We start from the raw sequence: 25,967 nt of genomic DNA, 5'->3' as shown, positions 1-25,967 counted from the left end.
AGAATATGCAAGACTGGGCATAATGTTTTACTATTAGATGAGAAATTATATAGACAACACAAGAAGTCCAAAGGTGAAGCAAACTTTGGTATTTAGGGGTGTTTGGAGGGTAGGGTGGCTGTCTGTGTACTAAAGATGAGGCTTAAATGGGAAAGTTGTTGCAGTCCTTATTGGCTAAGTGTATAACTTTTAGAGAGGATTCCATAGAGATTGACAGAGAAAAGTGACACATATTCAGCTTTTTAACTAGCAGGAAAAAACTGCCTGAAAGCAGGGGTTGTATAAACATTCGCAGCAGTAACGGGAAAAAAAAACCATAATCCATTTACTTGCATTCACCTTGCTACTCAGAGCATGATCTGTGGATTAACAGCATAGACATCACCCAGAAGCTTCTTAGAAATAGGAAAATGTGGGCCAAGTGTGGTAGCCTACAGGCTAAAGTCCTCGCGTTGCATGCACCAGGATCCCATATGGCCACCAGTTCTAATCCCAGCAATCCTGCTTCCCATCCAGCTCCCTGCTTGTGGCCTGGGAAGGCAGTCAAGGACAGCCCAAAGCCTTGGGACCCTGCACCCACTTGGGAGACCTGGAAGAGACCCTGGGCTCCTGGCTTCAGATCAGTGTAGCTCCACCCTTGTGGCCACTTGGGGAGTGAATCATGGGACGGACGATCTTCCTCTCTGTCTCTCCTCCCCTCTGTAATTCTAACTTTCCAGTAGAAATAGACTAAATCTTTTTTTAAAAAGTTTTTAAAAAAAATAGGAAGGCATTAGATCCCATGTTAGTTTCCTAGGGTTTGCTTAACCTGTTGTTATAAACTAGAAGCTTAAAAACCTCAGAAACTTACCATCTCATAATTCTGGAGTCCAGAACTGCAAAAAGCCCTTGGAGAGCCAGGCTTTGAAGACAGGGCAATGAATCCACTGTCATCACTTGGTCATTATTAGTATTAAATAATTAGTATAAAAATGAGTGTGCTTTCATTTTGGGATTTGTTTTCCATACATAGACTATTAAAACTCCAATACCGTCAGAAGTTTCCTCAGCCCGAACTCTGATCACGACAGCCTCCACTGCCCGTCCAGACTCAGCCACAGCCTTCACCTGCTGTGGCCTCCTCTACATTTGCTTCCTGAATGGAATGCATCAGCCTACAAACCAATAAAAGGGCTTTTCTGTCTGCTCAGTGAGAGGATGGACTGCCAAATATGTTCTCAGACTCAGGACAGGATGACAATCTGCCTTTTCACATTTCTTGGTGGAGAGCCTAAATCCTTAAAGTAAATTTCATCCAAGCAATTTTATGTGTCCCCAAAAGTAAGGCCATGGAAGAAATTCAGACTTAGCAGTTTAACAGAACAGTGAGCCCTAGTTTTTCTTGAAACCCATAATGGGACAGATTATCAGGCTGCGTGTGGAAAGCTTATTTTAATGGCATTATCAGGCCAGTTGACAGAGGCCTCTATCCAAAAGTATACCAGGCCATGCTGGCCATCAGGAGTGAGGGCTTGTTTGCACCGAGTCAGATGACATTTCGTAGTACGTGGCACCACAGAGGCAGCCAACCAGCTGTTCTGGGTGCGATGCCAGAGTGGCAGGGGGTGGAATGGAGAGAAGTAGAGGGGCAAGAATCTGAATCAGCATTTCTTTTTCTGGATACTCACCAGGGCATAATTGCCGTGTGTCCAAGGAAGTGTTGATTCTCTCTAAGGAGAGAGAGCCAGATGGTGGCCAACTGTGGTCCTGCCCTTTCCCCAGCTGGCACTTACTCCTGGAATTGACTGGGAGGTGGAGTGGCTTACCTGTCTCGTCTCCTGTCACTGCCATGTTAGAAAAGGCAGCAAGGACACAAGAATACCCCCAGCTATAAGTAGGAATCATGTATTTGCTCTCATGATGCTGTGTGTGTGCATGAGGCCTCACTGCCTTGCAGCATCTCTATCAGTTTTTGAAATTACTTGTCATTACCAAATTTTCACTATTCCTTGAATAAGTTTTCTGTTATACTCATCTCTTGATATCCAGGGTGATTAGCTCCAAAACACTCATGGATACTAAATTCACAGCTCAATTCTCTTATCTAAAATGGTATAAGTTTACATATGACCAGTATACATTCTTCCATATACTTTAAGCCATCTCTAGGTTACTTATGATACCTAACACAATGTCATATTAACAGCTGTCATATGGTACTGTTAGGGGATAATAACCAAAATATTGATACCTCAGTACTGATGCAGTTCCTTTTATCTATATTTTGAGTTAATTTATGAAAGCTTTATTTTTTTTTCCTTCGACTAGCTGTGTATGTGTGTGTGTGTGTGTGTGTGTGTGTGTGTGAGAGAGAGAGAGAGAGAGAGAGAGAGAGAGAGAGAGAGGGAGAGAGAGAGGTTGGTTGATATTCCATCTGCTGGTTTATGCCTCACATGGCTGCAGTAGCTAGGGTCAGGCCAGGCAAAAGCGAGCAGCCTATAACTTCCTCAGGGTCTCCCACACAGTTTGCAGAGGCCTAAGTACTTGTGTCATTTGCTGCTGCTTTCTCAGATACATAGCTGGGAGTCAGCATATCATGTGCCAGCATTGAAGGTAGTCACTTAACCCAGTATGCCACAACACTGGTCCCATGAATTACTGAATTTTAAAGGCACGCAAAATTGTATTTATGAGATGCTGTATGGTGTTTTAATACATGTATAAATTGTGTAGTATTCAAAATAGGGCATCTATAATCTACTTAAGTATTTATCATTTCTTTATTGTGAAAACACACAAATATGTCTTTTTTAGGAAAAAAGTTACCCTACATGCGGTAGGATATGAGCATTTTCTATTGCTATCTAACTCTAACTCTTCAAATTAACTTTTCCCTCGGCAGTCCTCATTCACTACTCTGTCTGGTCTCTGTAACCATCCTTCTACTCTCAGGTTCTACTACGAGGTGTGTATCTATAGAAAATGAGATCAGGATGTCCAAAGCACATCTGCACTTCCCTACTTGTTGCATCACCATTCTCAATAGCAAAGACATGGAAGTAACATCAGTGTCTGTCAACTGATGACTTGATAAGATCATGTAATTGGTACACATATATACTGTGGAATACTATTCTACCATTAAAAAGGACGTCCTGGGGCTTCATTAAGTGAGACAAGTCTAGTAAAGAAAGACAAATATTGCATGACCTCACATGCACGGAAGCTAAAAAACGCGGGTCTCATGCACACAGTGTTTGTGTGTCAAGTATTTTCAATGACAGTTGGTCGAATCCCTGAGTACAAAACCTACAGATATGGAGAAATAACTGCACTTATAAGAATTTTCGATTTAAGGATATGTGAACAATATGGTGGTAAAATGAGAATGAGAATTAAATTGAAGGCTTTCCTAATATACTGCCACTTATCCCCCAAAGTTATTCTCTAATCCATGTAACTACTTAGATTCTGTGCAATTTACATTTATGATTAGAAAACATCCTGAGTAAAGTGTCAGCTCCAGCATCAAGCAAATAGCCCTTTAGATAGGTACATCAATTTCTGTATTTCCAACAGAGGATTCTACCTGCCTTTCAACTCAGTACTCAAGAATATCTAAAGGTGAGTACAGCAGCCATTCAGAAAGTACCTGGGTCCATTTGAAAGCCTATGATTCAGAAATGTGAAGGATTCCTGATAAGAACATAAGCTGACTTGTCATCAGAAGTTCAGGTGCTATACCAACTCCTTAATTCCTGTAATTTTGCCAAGTAGTGGAAGTGAGTATTGATGTGAAATATAAGCAAAATATGCCATCAGTCTGAATGCACACCAGTAATAGTTGTAGTTTTTGGAGTTTTACTTTGTAGAATTGTATTAAAATCCTGTTGTAGAATTACAGAATTCAACTATTCTAGAATTGTAGAATAGTCCTATTGTCTGTTTTCTGCGTATTCTCCATGTTGTTCTGTCTTAGGCAAACCTTGCACGTGGTTGTTGCATATAGTAGAAAGTGCAATGGTGTGGAAATTGCATGTGTGTCGTTAGTATTAAATATGAATAGCCACACATGTGACTCCTTCAGTTATTTGTGTTTGGTGAGGCCTGGACAGTTGATTTGGAGAGAAAAGTCAGCAACTTTCACTTGTATTCATTTGCTTGATGTGACCATAAGGTGGTTCTGGATGGTAACCACCCATGGCTCCAGTTAAATAAAAGTGGTGCCTACTCCTCAGACTTTGCCAGTGATGGAAAATCCAGGACTGGAGCTGAGAAAATTTAAGCATGAGAACTAAGACAAAAATGCAAAGTTTATATCTGGGATAAATCTGAATGTATTAAGTGCTCAAAAAGAGTTGTAGCTGTGGAGGTAATCAAGTTTGGGTCTGATATCTTGGCTCAATGGCTAAATCCTCACCTTATAAGTGCTGGGATTCTATATAGGTGTCAATTTATGTCCTGGCTGTTCCACCTCTCATTCAGCAGCCTGTTTGTGGCTTGGGAAAGCAGTAGAAAATAGCCCAAAGCCTTGGGATCCTGCACCCAAAGATGCTTCACGCTCCTGGCTCCTGGCTTTGAATCTGCTGAGCTATGGCCACTAGAAGCCACTTGAGGATTGAGCCAATCGATGGAAGATGTTTCTCTCTGTCTCTCCTTCTCTGTAAAAAATCTGGTATGCCTTTTCAATAAAAATAAATAAAATCTTTAAGAAATTAATCAGCATTAAGTCAGGATGGCCGAGCGGTCTAAGGCGCTGCGTTCAAGAAATTAATCAGCATTATTGCAGACGGGGAAGGATGCGTGGAAGAAGGAGGCATCTGTGTTTCTCTTCATTTTGTGGCTGTATCAAGCTCACCAGGCAGAGCATGCTTCCAACATGCATATACAGAACTGTTAATTTTTTATTTGCTACTCTGGCCTCATCTTCCAACTCAGCCAGAAAGCTGAAGATATATATGTATTGTTTTTTTTTTATATGCAGAAATCTCACTGGGCCTGGCAAGAATTCTTGCTCAGTCTGTCTGGCAAGACTTTTTCTAGTTGACTGGTCAGGGTGTGGTTTTTCCGGTGGAGCAAATCTGTCTTCTTAGTTTTGTGTTAATTCTGATTTAAAGAGGCAGATTTTTAAAAAATCAACATAAGTGGATAATAATAATAATTTGTATATCCTGACTCAAGGTATAGGTTTGGAGAGTGTGGGTTGTGGACCTTCGTTTCATCCCTCTGGAAGTCCCTGTGAGAGTTCCTTAGGCAAGTAATGGTACGCATGTGTGAAATGCCCTAATCCTGGCATGTGGCAGGGGTCTGGAAAGGCTTTGCCTTAAACTAGGCATGTCTAATAGGGCTTAACGCAACCTGTAAATTTGCCCCTGTGCAAGGTCAGCTTGTAGGTCAGTGGAATGCTGCACAAATTGCATTCTTCTTCAGACTGTAATTATACCTCGGAGAAGGCCGTGCACTGCCAAGTTCAGCTGGTTTCAGATAGGACCAAGATAAACTGTGGGCCAGGTAACATTCCTCAAAACAGATTGTTAAGGATTTAATATAAAGCATCTCTTGTTAAAAATGGATGGTCTGGGGGTTTATGAAGGAGCCCGGTGTAGGGGATGGTGGCCAGCTGTTGTCTGCCTTCCCCGAAAACACAAAAAAATTGTTCAAAATGGGAGCTTAAGGAATTTGGGTCAGATGTAAACTAAAACATTTCAGTGCCAAAAATTACTTAATACTAGAAAATGAGCTTGAGGATGATTTCAAATCAAGTAATATGCACATGAGGACAAAGAATGACAAGTGGGTATTGGAAGGGTCATAGCATGAGAAATGTGTTTAGTTTGTCTTTAAAATTAGCTGCACTGGGACTATGTTTAGTTTGATGATAGAAATCACTATAAATATGTGTGAATTATGTGAATCTTAGTAATCTCTTGAAGTGTGAACATTCTTCTTAAGTAAGGTTCATACTGAAGTCGGTGGGCCTCTTGGCCAACTCAAAGCCAGAGGGCTAAATTAGGCAATTCTTTGAGGTTTATTTAGTGTTAAGGGTTAAATGGTTTCAAAATCCAGTTCAACCAGTGTACGTGAAATTCTACAAATATTCTTACTCTCCAGTAAATGTTTTCTGAAATATCTTCCCTGAATAGCCTGAAATAGGCATTCTTTTCCAAGAATTTACGTGGAATAAAGTCATATTGGGCATCCAAGATATAAATTCTGCCTGTTGGCTCCACGTAAACATGGAAAATCATTCATTTGACATTCATATGATGAAGCTGTAGACTAGTAAAGTCAGGACTCTTACCAGTATCCAAAAGGTAAGTGTGGTGGACTGAGCTTACAGGCTTCTGGCATGTGAAAACCCTTGTTGCTGCCGTTGGTTCCCCATGGTCCTGGACAGCCTGAAGGGTCTCCTACCCTTCGCAGGATGAGGACAGCTCCAGAACCCAGGGTGCTGTGTCCTTGGGGTCCTAGGTTTGCTAAGTTTATCTCCCAACTCTGTCAGGGAGTGTCTTCCTGAAGGTGAAGTCTATGTTTTTGTGTCAGAAAAAAGGGGTCTAATGTTAACGGCCTTTTGGGATGTTCCTATTTTACCTGAGGACAGTCAGAAATGGCCACTGCATTGAAAAATCCCTCTTTTATAAATAAGGATCATGGAATTTTTCAGAGGTTTAGGAAACTTTGATTCCTATAAATGACTCCCTTGAGTTTATATTTTGTGTATGTGTATGTTTTTTAATGCTTTTTTTTCTAAAGATTTTTTTTAATGTGAAAAGCAGATTTAGAGAGGAGAAAGAGAGCTCTTCCATTCACTGGTTCATTCCCTAAATGGCCACAAGCGCCAGAGCTGAGACAGTCTAAAGCCTGGAGCCTGTAACTTCCTCCAGCTCTCTCTTAAACTTGCAGAGACCCAGACCCCTGGGACCATCCTGTGATGCTTTTCCAGGTTATAAACAAAAAACTGGATCAGAAGCGGAGCAGCCAAGGCACAAACTGTCACCCATATGGGATGCTGGCGCTGTGAGTGGAGGGTTAGCATGTTATGCCACCACATCTGTCCCTATATATTTCTCTTATACAGTAGTAGTCTGAATGCCCATGGAGCAAAAATGTCTATATGTGTATGTACTTATACATATTCAAATGTAATCTTTATGTCCTTTGCAATAAACACAGGAGTTTGTACATTTGCAGGGACAGTTGAATTGGATTCACTGATCGCTTTTCAACACTGGCCTAGAAATAGAAGGCTGCTCTCCTTGGCAAGTAGTTCTCCAGATCGTGAAGCCAATCCTTTTCCGTGATTGGCAAGGAGACCCTGAACATGCAACATGCAAAAGTCGAAGCTTGGGTGGAAGTACTCTTGTGTTTGTGGCTATTATGGTCCTGTAGCTTTTCATCTTTCTATTTAGAAATTATGTTGTTGAGAACTTTTGACCTCAACCAACTTTTTAAAATAAATAATTGAAATAGCATAGAGTAACAAGTAGAATGCTTAAATAACGAGTTGCTGTTTTGTTAAATGTATAAGGCAGTTGTTGGTGTGATAGAAATTTCATATGTAAAATTGTATGGATTTTGGGGCTCGGCGGCGTGGCCTAGTGGCTAAGGTCCTTGCCTTGATCCCATATGGCCACTGGTTCTAGTCCCGGCAGCTCCACTTCCTCTCTGTCTCTCCTCCTCTCAGTATATCTGACTTTGTAATAAAAATGAAATAAATCTTTAAAAAAAATTGTATGGATTTTAAAAAGAAGTATGAGTTATATTCCCTACTGTAAAAAGGCCAAAATATTGAATAGCTGGCCAGTTTGGATAACTTAGGATTCTAAAATTTTTCAGGTAATTATTGTGATCATTAGTCCACAGAAATCAATATATAAATACACAAATATGAAAGTATAATTTTCCAAAATCCCATATGACTGAGTTTGATTCCATTCAAATACATATCTGCTGGAGAAGTCAGTAGATTTGGGATAATAAATATGTAATGTTATCTTCTTGTCAAATGATCTTTGTCTTCTATGAGAAACTTGAAATTCACTTTATCTTGAAGTTAGATTATTAACAATAGTTAGAGTACAATCAGTTTGGTTCTGATTACTTGAAATGTTACAATGACCTTAACCATTTAAAAACAAAGCAATGATTGTGGGTAAGATAACTAGTTGAGCACCTTCTAAAATATTCTTTTGTCGGTTCCAAATCTTTCCTTTGCTGTTTCCCTCACTCTTGTTTTTTTTTTCTCCTTACTGACATCATATAAAGAAGAACAAGAGATCCACTATTTGTGAGCTTCACAACTCTCCAGGGACACACGCTCATTCACCTTCAATTCCCATCTCAATATTTATAGTTTGACAAAAGTGTGTTCATTGAAGGGAACTTTGTTTACTCCAGCCTGTGCTTCCTGGCCAGATTGGCTAAGACTTGGGTAGAAGTTACGGAGCCCATAGAGCATTTCTTTCTTATCTTTCAGTCCTCAAGTTTCCTTTTTCTCTTTTTCCATACTCCCAACACTTTGCCCTCATTCTCTTGTTGGCCCACACTCTGTTCACATTCACAGAGTTCTTAATATATACCAAAGTCTTGTGTCATGTGTTTCAGCTGGCTGAACCTTTGCTTGGTCTATCCATAAAGTCTTGCCTGTTGATTTCCTATGTTTAATTTTGCGTATCCGGTTTGAAAAAACATGTTTTAAAATCTATAATTCTTCTTTCTCTCTTTTTAAATACTTGTTCGTCATTCTTTATTTTTTTCATTGTAGTTGATGCGGCAATGTCTCCCTTATAAAGGAGAAGCCACGCTGAACTTGGTTGCTAGTCTTATTCTGTCACCTGGGCTAAGTGAACTGACCACCTGCTGAACAGGAACATGGTTGACTCCTATCTCCACAGATGGGTAGCTTTTATCTTTCAGAAATTGAAGGAAATACCATCATAAAACTGCCAAACTGCCCCCATCAATGGACCAGTAACACAGAGATGCATAATCCCTCCATGAGATGTCCAGAAGCCCCTTAAGAGACTTCTACATTCCTGGCAATGACACTGACACTGATAGGAAAGTGCATGACATTTACTCACTGGAGCCCTGACTCCAGCAAAGATGGTGATTTAGAAAAAAAACTCTCAACACCTCTAGGGAGAGGACTGGAATCTGTGTCTAATATTCAAACTTTTTTATTGGAAAATCAGACAGAGACAAAAAGGAAGATCCTCCGTCTGTTGATTCACTCCCCAAGTAGCTACTAGGGCCGGAGCTGCACTGATCCAGGAGCCTGGAGCCTCATCCGGGTCTCCCACACAGGTACAAGGACCCAAGGCATTGGACCATCCTCGACTGCTTTCTAAGACCGCAAGCAGGGAGCTAGATGGGAAGCAGGACCGTTGGATCCTGGCGTGTGCAAGGGAAGAACTTTAGTTGCTAGGCTACTGCTCCAGGCAGGACTGGTTTCTGTTAAGTCTAAATCTCAGTTTAACTGGAAAGGATGCCAGATTGGTGGCCCCTGGGAGTAAAGCTTGTAATTTGAACTCTCATGAACCCATTCAGTCCTTCCCAGCTCAGTACAGAAAAAGTGAGAGTAAACCCCCAATTTTGGGATAGACCCTGGGGAATGAAATAATTGGAGTATGTATCTAACATGCTGGTTGTTTAGAGAACTGCATCACGCACTGCTTTGTGTCTTGTTGACATGGAGCTGTGATTAGACCCAGTGTATTCTAGGTGGATGGGTACTGGGCAGACAAAAAAAAAATTGTTGGGTTTCCAGGAGCTGCTACAGAGACCCTGTGGTTACAGAGATGGTAACAATTCAGTGGCTTTTCCTTCAAGGATTACAAGACAGAGCCAATGTATAACAATCCATCTTTTCACGGGGTTGCCCAAGGAATAATTTTCTTCTTACCTAACTGTATTCATGAGACTTAAAATACTCTTGACACTTGGAGAATGGGAGAATGATCAGAGCAAATCTGAGCTGGACATCTTATAAACACCTCCAGAGGACCTGTAGTATCGTAGACAGAAGAGGGAGCATGGGATTATGAGCTCCCGAAAAGAGCTTAGTCACAAGTCTGCAGAAGGCTCATCCACAGAAGCTTGAGAAATCTCCAAAATCCCTAGTATGACAGAGTGACAGGAACCTTTCCATATCGAGCCAGTTTGAAGAGAGTGGAAAGAGCAGACTTTTTCTCAATATGCAGGTGACAAGTAACAAGACACTAAGAGAAACAAATGAGCATGAACCAATCAAGGCAGAAAATAAACCTTAAACTAACCCTAAGGATCCAGAGAGATATGAATTTCTTGGGAACTAAAATGTCATGAAGGTTATCAGTGAGTCCAGGAAAATGATGCATAAACAAAATAGGAGTAGCAACAAAGAAATAGAGAAGCGTAAAAGGAAACAAATGGGAGTGTTGGAAGTAAAGAATACACATGCTAAATTGAAAAATGTCATAGGGACGGTTCAACAGCAGACTTAATTGAACAGAAGATGGAATCAGGAAACTTGAATATAGGCCATTTGAAATTGTATAGTGAGAAAAATAAAATGAAAATGAGAAGCAGTGAAGAAAGCCTAAGGGAGTGTGGGGATACTTTGAAGCAGGCCTGCAGATGCATTACAGAGGTTATACAGGGAGAGAACAGGAAACAATGTGTAAAGCATATTTGAGAAAACAGTGGTCCCAAACTTCCCAAATCTGGATAAGAAAAGAGAGTTTTCAGATTCAAGAAGTGAAATGGACCACACAGAACACTTTATAGTCATGTTGTAAAGTCATGCAAGCAGCAAGCAATCCTGTAATGATGTGGTGCGCTCTTAAGATGATCAAATTTCTCAGCTGACTTGCAAATCTGAAGGTAAATGGGAAGATATATTCAGAGTTGTGAGGGAAAAGTGCTAACAAGAATACTGTATTAGGGCCTGATGCGGTAACCTAGAGGATAAATTCCTCGCCTTGCATGCTCCAGGATCCCATATGGGCGCCGGTTCTAATCCCAGTAGCTCCACTTCCCATCCAGCTCCCTGCTTGTGGCCTGGGAGAGCAGTCAAGGACGGCCCAAAGCCTTGGGCCCTGCACAGCGTGGAAGAGACCCAGAGGAGGTTCCTGGCTCCTGGCTTCAGATTAGCTCAGCACCAGCCATTGCTGCCGCTTGGGGAGTGAATCAACGGACAGAGGATCTTCCTCTCTGTCTCTCCTCCTCCCTGTACATCTGACTTTCCAAAAAACTTTTATAAAAATCTTTTTTTATAAAACGAATACTCTATCCACCAAAACTGACCTTCAGTAATAAAGGAAAAAAATTTCTGTGATGAATAAGGGCTGAGGAGTTCGTCTCTGCTGAACTTGCCTTACAAAGCATCCATTAAGTTGTAACCGAATTATGAAACAAGAGTGCAGGGAAGTAAAGATAAATATATTGCAGGTAAAGATAAAATATATCACAAGTAAAGATAAAATATATTGACAGATACAGGGCATTGTAATGATGGTGGATACACAGTTCAGGTTAGAATTAGGTACAAAAAATGTAACCATAAAAGATTTTCATTTGTGATGTCAGTAAAAAAAATGCAAGGGAATGGAGAAGGAAAAGAGAAATGAAGTGAACAGCTTCAATGCTACGTGTTTTCATGTAAGTCTCATGACACAAAGTATGTAGAGAAGAAACACATAAGAAAAAATGAAAAAGGAGTGAAAGGCCACTCTGGAAAGTCACAAAAATTCTACCAACCAAATAAAAAAATTAACTAGAAATAATAAATGCTTTACCAGCAGAGATTCTCTAAGTCTACATGAATAACACATCCTTATCTGAAGACGTAAAATAACTGAATGAGAAGGGAAACACACACACACACACACAGATCCCTAGCAGTGTCCTGCCCTGAAATTCTGTACTGTCAAAGAATCTGTATGGCTAATGCTAAAGTGATTAGATTATGCTTAGAAATCATGTTTTCCTTATATCGCAACTTGAGTATTTATTGTATTTTATGAGCATAGTTACATGGAAATAGCAATTCTAAAGTGGAAAAAAAAAGTTCATGTGCTAGCAATAATTCAGAAATAATCAGTAGGGAACTGTTAAGAAACTGAACTCTTAGGGGCCCAGTGCAGTAGCTTAGTGGCTGAAACCTTTACGTTGCATGCACTGGAATTCCCATTTGGGTGCTGGTTCATATCCCAGCTGCTCCAGTTCCCTTCCAGCTCTCTGCGTGTGGCTAGGGAAAGCAGTAGAGGGTAGCCCAAAGCCTTGGGACCCTGCACCAGCGTGGAAGGATCCACAAAAAGGTTCTGGCATCTGACTTTGAATCAGCTCAGTTCTGGCCATTGAGGCTGCTTGGAGAGTAAACCAACAGCTGGAAGATCTGTGTTTCCTTCTCTCTATAAATCTGACTTCCCAATAAAATAAATAAATCTTTTTAAAAAGAAATTAAACTGCTAGATAATCTTGTTTGGGACAAAATCTAGTTTTTCTCATTTTTTGACCAGACATCAACCTAACTAGCATAGGAATAAAACAGTGTATTAGCTGTATTCATGTATCTTGGTGAGTCTACAAGTATATGGGTAGGTAAAAAAAAAAAAAATGGAAGTATAACTATTTTGTATTGCACCAACACAGTGCATTCATGCTTTGGCAAGATTTAGTAATATTTGGTGTTTGCTTCCTGCTGATTTTTGTAGTCCTGCAACATGAAACACAATTTTCGATGCTTGGTGACCACTGTGTAACATGTTTTTAGGAGCTTATTTTGTTTCCTTAATGTAGTGAAACATAAAATTTTTTAAACCTTTCCATGGAATATTTACACAGATTGAGTACTGGCATTGAGGTGTTTACTAAAGTTTCTAAAAAGACTGGACACATTTTGATATACATGTATTATCAAAATAATTTCAAACATTAAAATTTAAGACTTATAGGGCTAGTTTTGTGGCATTGTAAGTACAGCTGCTTTCTGCAATGCCAGCATCCCATATGAGTGCCTGTTTCCACCTGGGTTGCTCCACCTCTAATTCCGCTTCCTGCTGATGACCTGGGAAAAGCAGCCAGAGACGGCCCACGTACTTGGGTTCCTGCACCTACGTGGAAGTCTTGCATGAAGTAACTGGCTTCAGCCTGGCCTAGCCCTGGCTGTTGCAGCCATGTGGGAAGTGACTCAGAGGATAGAAGATACTCTGTCTCTTTATTTAAAGATAAATTTATCTTTAAAGATTTACATATAAAGTATTGTTTATATTAATAGTACGACAAATAGGATAATAATAGAATATTCTGAAACTGAGAACATTCATTTAAATAAGAAATAGATAAAGGAGGTTCAAAAACATTGGAAGAATATGGAGTGAAAACATAATAAAAGCTTTCCATGAATTTTAAATTCCTTTCATATGCCAAAACCTGTTTTAGGTGTTTCTAATATATTAGAACATCCAGTTTCTAAGATAAGTGTATTAATCTAATATAATCATACTAATATTAAGTATATTTCAGGATGAAGTCAAATTCCTAAAGGTTGTCACTTTACCAAGGGTGTATTTCCCAATAAATGGTAGTCTCAGAGTCAGAGTGTTCTTTTTCTTAAACCATTCATTCTACAGATATCATAAAAAAAGACTGGGAACCTTGAAGTGACTTAAGTAACAATCTTGGCCCGGCAGGTTAGCCTGGTCCTTATGTCTTCACCTTGCATCCACCAGGATCCCATATGGGCACCAGGTCATGTCCTGGCTGCTGCACTTCCCATCCAGCTCCCTGCTTGTGGCCTGGGAAAGCAGTAGAGGACGACTCAAAGACTTGGAGTGCTGACCTTCCCCAAACGAAGCTCGGATCAGCTCAGCTCCAGCCGTTGTGGCCACTTGGGGAGTGAACCAGCAGATGGAGGATCTTTCTATCTCTCCTTCTGTAGATCTGACTTTCCAATAAAAATAAAAAATAAATTTTTTTGGAAAGATAGTACAGTGATAAATGAAAAGGCTGGATTTACTGATATCCGTAGTGTTGTCACAGCAGCTTAGCTAGAATATATTTGACCTGAGTAAAGTACTATGATTTTTTTGTATTTGGATCAGATTGATGGAATTTTTTGTTGTGTTTTTCCTTTCTTTTATAAAACTTGTAAGATAATGGGCAAATTATTTTCCAGATAAGTGTAATGTAAAGAGTACTTATAGTGTTCACTTCATTGATCAATGTGTATAAAATTACTGACGATTTCTCTATGATTTCTAAAGGATTATGTGTTCTTTTGAACGTGTACTTTTTTTAATTCTAGATCATCAAGTTATTGGATGGGAAGCGGTCTCAAACTGTGGGAATCTTGATATCCAGTTTGCACTTAGAAATGAAGGATATCCAACATGGTAAGTTTTTCCAACCTCCAAGAAACATTTAAGCATTTTAGTGTGAAAAATTTCAACCACATATAAAATTAGAATGCCAAAATGAATCCCATGCGCTGCGTATGTGCCTATGAAAGCAATTTGTTCCATCTACAGTACACCTGTCACTAGCTAGATTATTGCAAAACAAATCTCAGGCACATCCCAACCTATCTGTTAAATATGTTAGTACTACTATTAAAAGAGAAGGGTTTTGTTTCAAGCATGAATCCAATGACATCACCAAGCCTTTGGACGCATTAGCAGGGATTTCTCCATATCATCGAGTTTCCTGACACAACAGTTAATTCAGTCAGTCACTCTGTACAGTGTGTTCAATGTCTCTCAAGTTTATTTTAATCTAAAGATTTCTTCCTCCATCTTTTTTTTTCTTTGTTGTTTGGTTGCTGAAAGAAACCAAGTCGCTTTGCCTGTAGTATTTCCCACAAATGATTACACTCCCACGTTTTTTGTTTTTGATCATCTTTCTCTGTCTCATATTTCCTGTTAACTATTAATTTGACCTAGAGACTTAAATCTGAGTTGGGAAAAGGTTCTTTTTATATGCTGTGTATGTTCTGTTAACAAATGCGTCTGATATTCTTTGCTTGGATTTATTCTTTCATAAGAAGTTAGCAAAATAATGATATGCTGATGCCTCGTTTCTTTTTCATTGTCTGGGATATTTTCATGCACAAATGCTATCTTTCATCAGTTGATTGGTTATGTCACTGATTTCAACCTGTACTTTTTAAGTGCCCTTATTTCTACTAAGGTTATTGCTAGCACAGTTATAAATAGAGAGTATAAAAGTGAAGAAACATGTATATTATTGTTCTTACTTTCTGGAGAAGTAAAGCAAAAGTCATCTTTTTTTTTTTTTTAACTTGGGGCCAGACACGATGGCATGGTGGCTAAAGTCCTCGCCTTGAATGCCCCGGGATCCCATATGGGCGCTGGTTCTAATCCTGGCAGCTCCACTTCCCATCCAGCTCCCTTCTTGTGGGCTGGGAAAGCAGTCGAGGACGGCCCAAAGCCTTGGGACCCTGCACCTGTGTGGGAGACCTGGAAGAGCTCCTGGCTCCTGGCTTCGGATTGGCTCGGCTCCAGCCGTTGTGGCTCACTTGGGAAGTGAATCATGGGACGGAAGATCTTCCTCTCTGTCTCTCCTCCTCTCTGAATATCCACCTTTCCAATAAAAATAAATTTTAAAAAAATCTTCAATCTGTATTCTGCAATACTTGCCTGAGTAACCAATTAAATGTGAATCTTTATTTTCACATGTTGCTTACAATATTTTCTGGGAGGTAATATGATCCCTTAGATGATTTCAATAGTTTAGCATGACTCTGCCTGTGGAAAAACTCAGAAACCACACTGCCCTTTAGGTTTCAGTGCTTGTTGCTCAGTTATTTTCTCTGTTGCTTAGAGGATTCCTTTAGGTGGTATACCAGCAGACATTTAAGATCCTTTTACACACTACCTTTCCTTCCAAGGGAGCCTTTGTTAGGGGGCTTAAAATTCTGATGTATTGCAAAAATGGTAAATACTAACAAAGAAACCCTTAAAATATTCCAAATTAAGTGACAGTCACCAAGTATTTAAAAAGGTTGTCTATTTTTTTTATTTGAAACTCAGTACAACTGAATGCATACACAGGAATAGTAAACCTCTGAAAATGTTATAATCAGTAATTTGAGTTTTGGGCAAATGGTAGCTAAAAATGCCTACACTGAAGTTGGAATGGAATTCTTCCATGTATCAAAAGGAATCTCAAGCAAGAGCTAAATTGAACATTCAAACAGGAAATGTGATGCTAGCACAAAGAAAAAATGGAAAAGCAAACCTCTACAGAGTGTATTATAGTCTTTTAAATGAACTTTCAGGTCACAGTCATAGAAATTAGAAAAGAATTCTGCAAGTATAGTATGAGTGAAAGTTACATCCTAAATAGTATTCTTCAGGAGTCTGGTGAAAGCCACATGTGCTTGATTTCAGCACCATGGTGTATCACCTTATGAGCATGAGTTTTCACAATGTAAAATTGCCTTCGACTCTATTCAGTTCAGCTTAGGCACAGCCTGCTGCCCAGTGTCATATTGCTCCATGATTGAGAGTCATTGCAGCCACCTGATATTTGAGTTACCAACTTGGAACCATAAAGCTATTCTCATGGCATTCTTGCTTTATAGAATTATTTATGGTTAGTTGAGTAAGATATTAGTTTATCCAAACCTTTCCAATAATCTACTTAAGGTAAAAACACAATTACCTGAATTAGAAATGAAATTTCATCTCCATGTTGGAAATCCCAATTGTAGCATCACAGAGTTCTAGGTAGTTCTTATGGGAACTATTTTAGTCCTTTCTTTTTCTTCACATACCTTGGTTATCCATTAGAGAGTTGGCTTCCAAAGTCTGAAAAGTCATCTTCATTCCATTTCTTCGGTTAGCATTGTATTCCAGTTGAAAATGGTAAAATGACCAGAGGTTAATTTTCATCTAAAATCACTTGCTGGCATTGGCATTTGAAGGGCAGTAGGAGTCCAGACTCTATCAGTTGTTACATTTCCCTCAGAATCCATGTCTGGTCTTGAGTGGAATGCACATGGCCTTGTGTTATCATTTTGTTGAAAGAATCCCCTATACAGATGTTGGCCTAAAATGTTTATTTTAATGTGAGTGGCCTGCATAGATATCTGAGTGGCAATGCCAGGTGACAGCAAAGCAGATCCTTATAACGTATCAGACATGGTGAAGTGACCACAGGTCAGAGGCTGTTCTTCAACTTTCTGGTCATAATATTCATCTTTGTCAGTAGATGGAACTGTCGTCATTAGCTTGCCTTCCCAAACACACAAGAAGCTGAATTGTTAAACTGCAGATGAGAATATTCCTTTTTTTTTTTGACAAAAATGTTTATCATACTTATTCATTCCTTCATCTGTATCGTCTGTCTCTATGTTGTATATCTGTTTATGCTATTTTTCCTTATTGAAATGTCATTTCCAGATAGCAAGTAGCAGAGCCCGAGGTTATATCTCTACATGATGTAGCCTTGCTTTGCTAGGAATTTGACTGATAAGTAAGCAATTTTCACAACTAATTCAGCTAACGTAGCACATGTTGAAGTCATATATTCAAATGCGTATTGTTTAAAATGTTAAAATGTTTAATTTTATTTCAAAATAAATATTAACGAAACTTTAGAGGGAATCAAAATGTCATTATTTCCATTTTAGTACACTTGGACAAAACCAGCTGTCTGCCTCTTTGCTTCCTTTCCTTCCTTCCCTCTGCTCCTTCTTGTAGTGAGTGCTCTCTCTGTATCAGGCACCGTAACTATATGATTCATAAGTAGACTCTTAACATTTCCACAAGCATGCAAGATGGTGGGGCAGATGTATGAACAACCCAAGATGGCAGTGTAAGGGACTATCTCTTGACTGTTTCTTTAAAGCTCAAGTTGACTCTTAGAGGACAGGATGCTGATCATCACACAGTGACAGAGTTTTGCCATGTGAGGAAAGAGCATGAAATAATCCCTGTGAAGAGGAGGTACAGCTGGAGTGTGTAGAATGTTGTTTGAAGATACAGGGCTTAGAAATCCAAGCAACATCCTGACCGGAAGAGCCCCTGAATGTTGTCACAGAGTACCTAATCATGTCAGCAGTGAGAATTTGACAGACATTGCTGTGATGTGCTTTTGAGGGCAGCAGGATCTGTTAGACACTCAGGTGGAAGAGTGGCCTTGAAAGCCTTGCAGACTCTGGGGAGTGTGTGTCTCTTTCTCTGCTTGTCTCTCCCCATAACACTCTAGCCACAGTGTTCTTTTTTTACTCCCTACAAGTCTAAGTCTTTTCCTTCCTCTGTGTTTTTGAATACATAGTACCTTTAGAATTAACATCCCATCCTCTACCTTGTGTTTGACATACTTCCCCATGTATTCTCTATTTAGCTCTTGTTGGTTTTTTTTTTAATTCTAGGCTTCAACTTAAGCGTTACCTGAGGTTCTCCTCCCTGAGAAAAGTCATCCTTGGTTAATTTTCTTCATAGCACTTAGATTTTTCTTCTTCACTTTTTTCTGGTTTTATTTACATCCACCAAAAGAATGATTGCTCACTAACATACCTTCTAGCACCTAGCATTTGTGTATGGAACACAGTCAATGGTCATCAATGGCCTATTGAGTGAAAACAGCAAGAATAGTACTAAAGGTGGATAAATCTGTCAGAAAGGAGCTATAATTTCATGTAGTCAATGATGACAATCAGAACAAAGGTTACATTTGTAGAAAGGCAGAATAAGGGGCCATGAACAAGGGATATTTGGAGAGAGAAGTGCTGTATTAGATGCAGGGAGCAGTAGACAGATATATCAGTTGTGTCTTGGATTTCTGGCTTCAATCAGAATGTGTATAATGATACCAGAAGCCAGAACCTGGAAATACAGGAGCAAAACCGATGGGTTTCAGCAGAATGATAAAATCTGCCGGGAGAACCTGAGTGTGAGATGTCTGGGTATTTTTTGGAGGTTTATTTATTTTTGCCTGAAAGGCATATTTTACAGAAAAGTAAAAACAGAAAGAGAGAGAGGCAGGAGGGAGTGGGGATTCTTCCATCTGCTGGCTCACTCCTCACATCGCCTGGAGCTGACCTGATTGGGAGCCAGGAGCTGCTTCTGGGTCTTCCATGTGGATTCAAGGACCCAAGGCCTTGAGCCATCTTCCATTGCTTTCCCAGACCATTAGCAAGGAGCTGGATGGGAAATAGAGCAACCAGGACTAGAACCAGTGTCCACAAGGGATGCTGATGGCAAAGGCGCCAGCTCTAGATGGCTGGAGATTTGTATGCTAAAATCTTCATTGAGCATCTGAAAATTTTTGCCTGATAGTATGTAACTAGGACTATGTTAGAGATACAGTGATTATCGAAAAGTTCTCTTTCTCTCTGTCCAAAATGATTGGGTCACTGGAGGAATGACCTTGCTTATGGAGGCAGAAGGGTTTCAGGAGGCTGACCCTACTGCCACAAACCTTGTATCTGGCCCAGAAGTGAATCCATGATTAGCTTTCTGCCTGGTTTTACAATGCTAGATGTGATGACTTGTATTTAAAAGCATTTGGCATCCTTGGACACAGTAACTGCCTACATGATTGCAAATTAGTGTTTTCATTCCACGTAAGTGATTTCCTCTTATTCTCATCCCAGGGGAGATGGAAAATTGCTGTTGACTCTTCTTGATATAAACTTCTATATGCATTGCAACAGACTAGGTGCCAGAAACCTCCTGGCATCTATTTGGAATTTCCCGTACACTCAGAATTCATATTTATAATATTTAATCTAACATCAAAATAAAACATTTTTCATGTTAGTAACTACTAGTTCAGAATCTCAGTTGGAAAGGTCAGCCCATCATGGACTGCCTTTGTGTTTAGGAATCTTGATTCAAATATGAGAAGCGGATGCCAGTTAGTTACATAGTCAGAGTCTAAACTCCCAGATCTGAGAATGTTCAGTCGATCTGAGTTACTTTTGTCTTAATACTTAGCAGAAATCTCTGTCAGAGTTTATGCAAGTAATTCAAAACGTCATGAATTTGACCAGGTGTTTGAAATTCAATGTGAATTACCTAGAGCTTTCCTGATGAATTATCTTACTCTGTCCTAGGAGAGCCCCTACTTAAGAAGCAGTTAATCTCTAAAAAAAAAAAAATGTTGTTGTGGCCCCAGCACTGTAGTGTAGCTAGTTACTCTGCTGCCTGCTACAACAGCATTCTGTATGGATTCCAGTTCAAATCTTAGTTGCTCCACTTCCAATGCAACTCGCTGCTAGTGCATCTGGGAAAGCAGCAGATGACCCAAGTGCTTGGGTTTCTGATACCCATGGGGAAGACCATGATGGATTTCCTGGCTCCTGGATTTAGCCTGGCCCAGCCCTGGCTGTTGAGAGTGAACCAGTGGATAGTTTCTCTCTCTCTCTCTCTCTCATCTTGCCTTTTAGATATATAAATACATCTTTATTTTAAAAAATTATTGTTTACCCCCTCATTGAAACATTTGACAGCATTCTTCTTTAGGTGTATTTAAAATATGTACATTATAGGAACGTTTAAAAGAACTAACATGCACATGGTAAAAGTGTGAAACTATGAGTTGAAACTGAAATTATTAACAGCTTTAATGTCCTGGCTTCTTGTTAACATCTTATCTGAAGGCTCATTGTACAGTTAGGATGAGGCTTACTATTACCAGTGATGACTTTAGCTCCATATTTCAAGTAACCTTCCTGAAGTATTTATGGGGCTCAAATAGGATTTCTTGGCAAATAGGATTCAACTGTCCTTGTTTTTACCTCATCCTGTGACTGATGAGGAGCTTATTCCAGCAAAGTGTCTGCTCTGCTGTTTTCTTATTGTTGATGGATTATCTTCATTCTGGGGTTTCTCTGCAGGAAACTTTTGAAGCCAACTTGTTTACTTTGTGAAGTTCAGTTAAAAGCAGAACTTACAACCAGAGTACTTCATTTATTTGCCATCCCCCCTTCACACCAAATCACAATATGTTGAAAGCAGAGGAAGTGAAGCTGTCATGTATGAAATGACATGCCATCAAAGACTGTTGCCATATCAACTGCATGAAGGGGCCAATGTCAGTTGACTTCAAAATATTGAAGCTCATTTTTAGTATTTTTTAGATTAAATAAATGTAAACAGTAGCTGTACTATTTTCCTTTTCCTTGACCATGTTTTTTCTTCCTCCCACTGGGTCTAAAACACCTGAGCAGCAGGATCCCTGCCACCTCTTTCTGAACCACTATACATTCCTGTAGTTTCTAGTCCAGAAAGCAGAGGGTGGCATTTCTTTGTACTTTACCTTCAGGCAACTGGCTGAGACCATCCAATCTGCTTGGAATGTAATTTTGGCTTAAAAGAACCAGAACTAATGGAAGAACAGAAGCAGCTTAACCCAAACTGTTTCTCATTCCATTGCCCTCTGGAGAATCAAGGAAATACAGAGGGAAGTTTTGTGAGTTCCATGCCCTGTGTCTTTCTTTGAGATTTAAACCGTGGATGATGTTAATTGTTGCTGTATTACAGCGTCTTGGGTACATGCTGCTTCTGATATGGCACAGGCTTAGACGAGGGCAGGAATTGCGATTTCTGTTTTATGAAGTGGAATGATTTTGACATCTTGAAGTTTTGGAATGGATTGATGTGTCCCTTTTGTGCTGGTTGTTTCTTTCACCTTGCAGCTAGCTCCTGTTGACCACGTGTTTTTCACTTGCCTCTTACTCCATTAAAGCCTGAATTAAAGTTTCTATCAGTGAGCATGACACACCAGCAGGCATTTAAGAAGGCAGATAAGATTTTAAATTATCCCTTGATATTTGTTGTGATTGGAACTCTGTGACCACTGTGATGCTCTTCTGTGGTAGATCCTGTCTGGCCTTCTGAATGGTTCTCCCAGGCTCCGCATTCCCCTCAGTCTCCGCTTCTTCCCAACTCTTGCAGTATCTTTTTGGACTTGATCTTGTCTCAATGATGACCTCACTGTTGGGATTTGAAACTTTGGGAAGATGTTCCTGCTTGCCTCTTCAACCCTTAGGTTCTGCCACAGAAACCCTCTGCTGGCCATCCTTTCCTTCGCCTTGGTAGAACCTGGAGATGGAGGAGGTATATTTGTCAGAATTTTGTGGAAGTTACGTTGGACTTTTTAAAAAGCAAAAACAACCTCTTCTACATTAATTTCCTCATATTGTTTTCTTACCCATTGAGTTGTTACTGAACCCTAAGACAGTGTCAGTTAATTTGGACAAAACAGTGAAGTTCTATGTTGACTATTTAGAAATTAACATTGTTAGTAAAATAATTTCTTATGAGTAGAGTCAAATAATCTTATTAATGTTTGCTTTCCTAAGTTGATAATATAAGTCTAGCCATTTGCAAAAAATATTACATACTTTTTGCAAAGTCTCATGTCAGCTGTTTAAGAAAATAAACCAGGCTACACAGAAACTGATTCTTAAATTTAGCATCAGCTACCATCTGATGAGCTAAACCTACCCTAGTCTGTCTCTGACGTCTTCCACACAGTGGATGACCAGCTTGGCCTTGGCTAATCTCACAGTCTAAGGAGTGTGCCTTCTCAGCCCCAAGTTCCCGTGTCTTTGCAGAGGAGCTATTTCAGTCAAAAAGTACAGCGCCCTGAGTGGTTCTTCTGTGTTTTTGCAGTTTGTTTTTCAAGTGAAGCCTTTCAAACAGCAAGCACATTCTTTGTTTATTTGGATGTGGTACACTTGGAGATAGAAAAGTGTTCAGGGTTAAACAGTGGCTAGAAGGCTGAGAGAACTCCTGCACGTTGTTTCTTCTCAGCCTGGTCTTAGGAAAAGCAGTCTCCAAACTGGAGGGGAATTTACCCATTGTGTAAGACCCTGACCCTGTGCCTGTGCCTAAAGCAGGCACATAGTTTTTATGTGTGCCTGTTAGTTTGAATTTGTGATATAGATCTGCTTTTTGTCCCTGCTGATGGTTATTCTATCTTAATGGGCAAAGCACTACTCTAATGACCCTGCTGTATATAATTCTTGTAGTACAGAGCAGGCACCAGAGGACCACATAAAAATGTTTGCCTCAATTTCCCTGCAAAAAAGAAACTCAGAAGCCAGACTTGACCAAGTAACAGATTTTTAAAGGTAAAGGAACCCAATAAAATTACCAGCTTTTCACAGCGTGTGTCTACTTCCTTTCGACATATTGTGAGGTGTAGGTGAAATTATTCTAGCTGAACTGACAGTGTGAGTGGAGACAACTAAGGAGGAAGGGAGATAAAAGTAAAAACCACCAGCAATGATTGATATTGCAGTAGCAATGAGTTGCCTAGGTCTCCCCTTTGTGGATTTGACACTTCACCTTTCTAACACCATCTGCAGGAGTGCTGGTATAATGAGCTCTGTATAGACAGGAACAAAAGCTAGGATTACTTAGAATTACTGTATCGGAGCTCTGCGGCTTGCTGCAGAATTGTGTAGGCTGATATTTGTCCAGCTTATATGATAAAAGGTACATGTGTGTTTATTTGTGAGAAAGTCATATGGAGAAAGTGTGTATATTTTTAAAGTCCACAGTGGAACAAGGTATCAGATTGTAGGGAATTCTAATAAGCATCTAAATCAAAGACTGGCTTTTTTCTATGTTGTGATCACCATTAGTTAACTAATCTATGAGTGTACATAATAGCTTATCTGTTCAATAATAAAAGACTTATAGATTTAATGGCAAATGTTTTCAAGTGTGGCTTCATCAGAGAGCCTTTATTCATTCTCTAATACATTGTCACATATTTGGAGAATGTAATTATCAGTATAGACTTTGGACCTCCAGGAGGCTAAACTTCATTTGGGAGCTAGAAAATGGAATTATGTACATGCAAAATGACTCTCCCAAGACTCCTTGGACTCACAGCTTTTTAATCTTCCAGACCTTCAGCCAACAGAATACTTTCCTTGGCCGTATGAGAGGGTAGAAACAGCTTAACTTCCTTAAATTCCTGGGCTCCACTAGAGGAACCTGTGATATTAGCTCTTCGGCCTCTGAGCTTTTTCTATTTTACAATTTTTATTCTTACAATACTTTTATCAAAGAAGAAGAAGAGAAATGGTGGAATACTTGGCATGAGCCCTAAAGTAATCTCTTTATGTTTTTCCTCGTTTACCAATCCCTTTACTCTGCTCCTGCCCTTGGAGAAAGATCAGCAGTCATTCCCAGCCCTTACCCTCCTATTTCTACAGAGATGACAGAAAGTTCTTCCCCTAAGTCTAGACTTCAAGAATGATTTTTTTTTACTTTTAAAGGTGTATTATTTGAGGGAAAGCAGGAGGACGTGAGAGGGGTGCTCTCATCCACTGATTTATTCCCTACATGCATGCCACAGCTGGCAGAGCACTGAAGCTGGGAGCTAGGAACTCAGTCCACATCTCCCACTGCCTCCCAGGGTCTGCATCAGCCAGAAGCTGGACATGGGGACCAGAACCAGGCTTCCAATCCCGGTTCTCTGATACAGGGCATGGACACGTTAAGGACTAGGCAAAATGCACAGAGTACTGTGTGACAGTTACCCATTTCCTCAGCCCCAGAGCTGGGTAGTGATATTACAGTATGGTGCTTTGAAGTATCTCCTCTGCCCTGTCTTTTCAATCCAGCCTTTCAGGTTTTGGCTACAGCTTGCCCACTGCAATAGGTTCTAAACTGATCTTTCTGAATCTTGACCTGAAACTATTCAGTTTACTGCCTTAGTCATGGTTGCTTAATGCACATGAAATGCATCCCATGCTCATCAGTATGACTTTCAAAATTTGAGAAGGTTGCTCTGCCTAGTCCCTTAAGTCTCTTTCGAAGTCAAACCGAATTGCTTGACACTTCCTGCATGTACCATGAGCCTGTCTGAGGCTGCTGCTTGCAGTGGGAATGTCTCACATCATTTTTCTTTGTCCTTTTTTAGCTCGTTCAGTCTTTATTCAGCAGTAAAGTTTGGAGATACAAATCCAGGAATTATTTATTCATAATAAACTTTGAAGAATCAAAAAAGTGAAAATTAATACATTTTTGTTTTTAACAGTATTATTAATTTTCCATGAGGCCATTTTGTCAATTTGGAGGTTCCCCTTTTCCTTCCCTTTTCTCCCTCTCCATTTTCCCTTCCCACTGTTTCCCCAACACACGCCATTTCTCCCCATATTATCTCAGTAGGATAGTACTTTAGTAACAGTTACAAGTTTAACATTATGCTATCTCACATCCTTCTAATGGATATTTCTTGATACTAATTACAAATTGGCACTGCTTGGAGTGAGTTTGGCTTACTTAATGATTAGTAAATTGGCATTTCAGGTATCTCGCTGAAGTAATGAGTCAGTTGAACTTTGTTAATTTGTTTTTTCCTAAGGTAATACTACTATTTAAAATTTACTTGGTGGTAAGAATTACAGAAAAAAAAGATTTTCCCTAGGTACTTCTTAATCATTGGAAAATACATTTGTTAAACTTCATTATTTTAATCACTCATTTTTAAGTAATATTCAGGCAAACAGTTTATCTGCAGTGAGTATGTGAGTATGGACATCACCAAGTCTTGATTTTTGTATGGATGCAAATTGGGAAGGAGCAAATGACTGTTATTCAGATAGAATTTTTACCACCCTAGACAGAGAGATCTCCTGCGGTTTGATGTGCACAAAGTAATACAGCCATTTTTGAAGACTGTAGGATATTTCTCAATCAATTAAAAATAGAGCTACCATATTACCTAGCAATCCAATGCCAAATCCTAGGTGTATATCCAGTGAAAGTGAAGCCATTGTACCAAAGAGATGTCTATACTGCTTATTGCAGCACTGATCACAGTACCCAAGAAATGATAACAATCTCAGTGTCCATCAGCTGGTAAAGGATGAAGAAACGCAGTGTGTGTGTGTGTGTGTGTGTGTGGCATTTCTCCTCTGCCCTGTCTTTTTTGTCCACACTGTCCAGGTTTTTCCTACCTGTTGCCCACAACAATAGGCTCTAAACTTGTCTTTCTGAGTTTTGATCTGTGCT

At 39.7% G+C, this 25,967-nt stretch overlaps 1 protein-coding gene across 5 annotated transcripts in view; it reads left to right on the top strand.

Moving 5' to 3' along the window:
- Positions 1 to 25,967, top strand: part of FMN1 (formin 1) — a 395,926-nt gene that overhangs the window by 235,193 nt on the left and 134,766 nt on the right. For all 5 annotated transcript variants that reach the window (XM_058666107.1, XM_058666110.1, XM_058666106.1 and 2 more), the window contains one exon: positions 14,267 to 14,354. In XM_058666107.1, the coding sequence (XP_058522090.1) occupies positions 14,267 to 14,354 (88 nt within the window). The remainder of the gene's footprint in view (positions 1 to 14,266; positions 14,355 to 25,967) is intronic.

The sequence above is a fragment of the Ochotona princeps genome, chromosome 6 (assembly GCF_030435755.1).
Source record: "Ochotona princeps isolate mOchPri1 chromosome 6, mOchPri1.hap1, whole genome shotgun sequence".
NCBI classification, from domain to species: domain Eukaryota; kingdom Metazoa; phylum Chordata; class Mammalia; order Lagomorpha; family Ochotonidae; genus Ochotona; species Ochotona princeps.
Note: the sequence above shows the minus strand (reverse complement) of the source record. Positions and strands in the feature narration are given on the sequence as shown.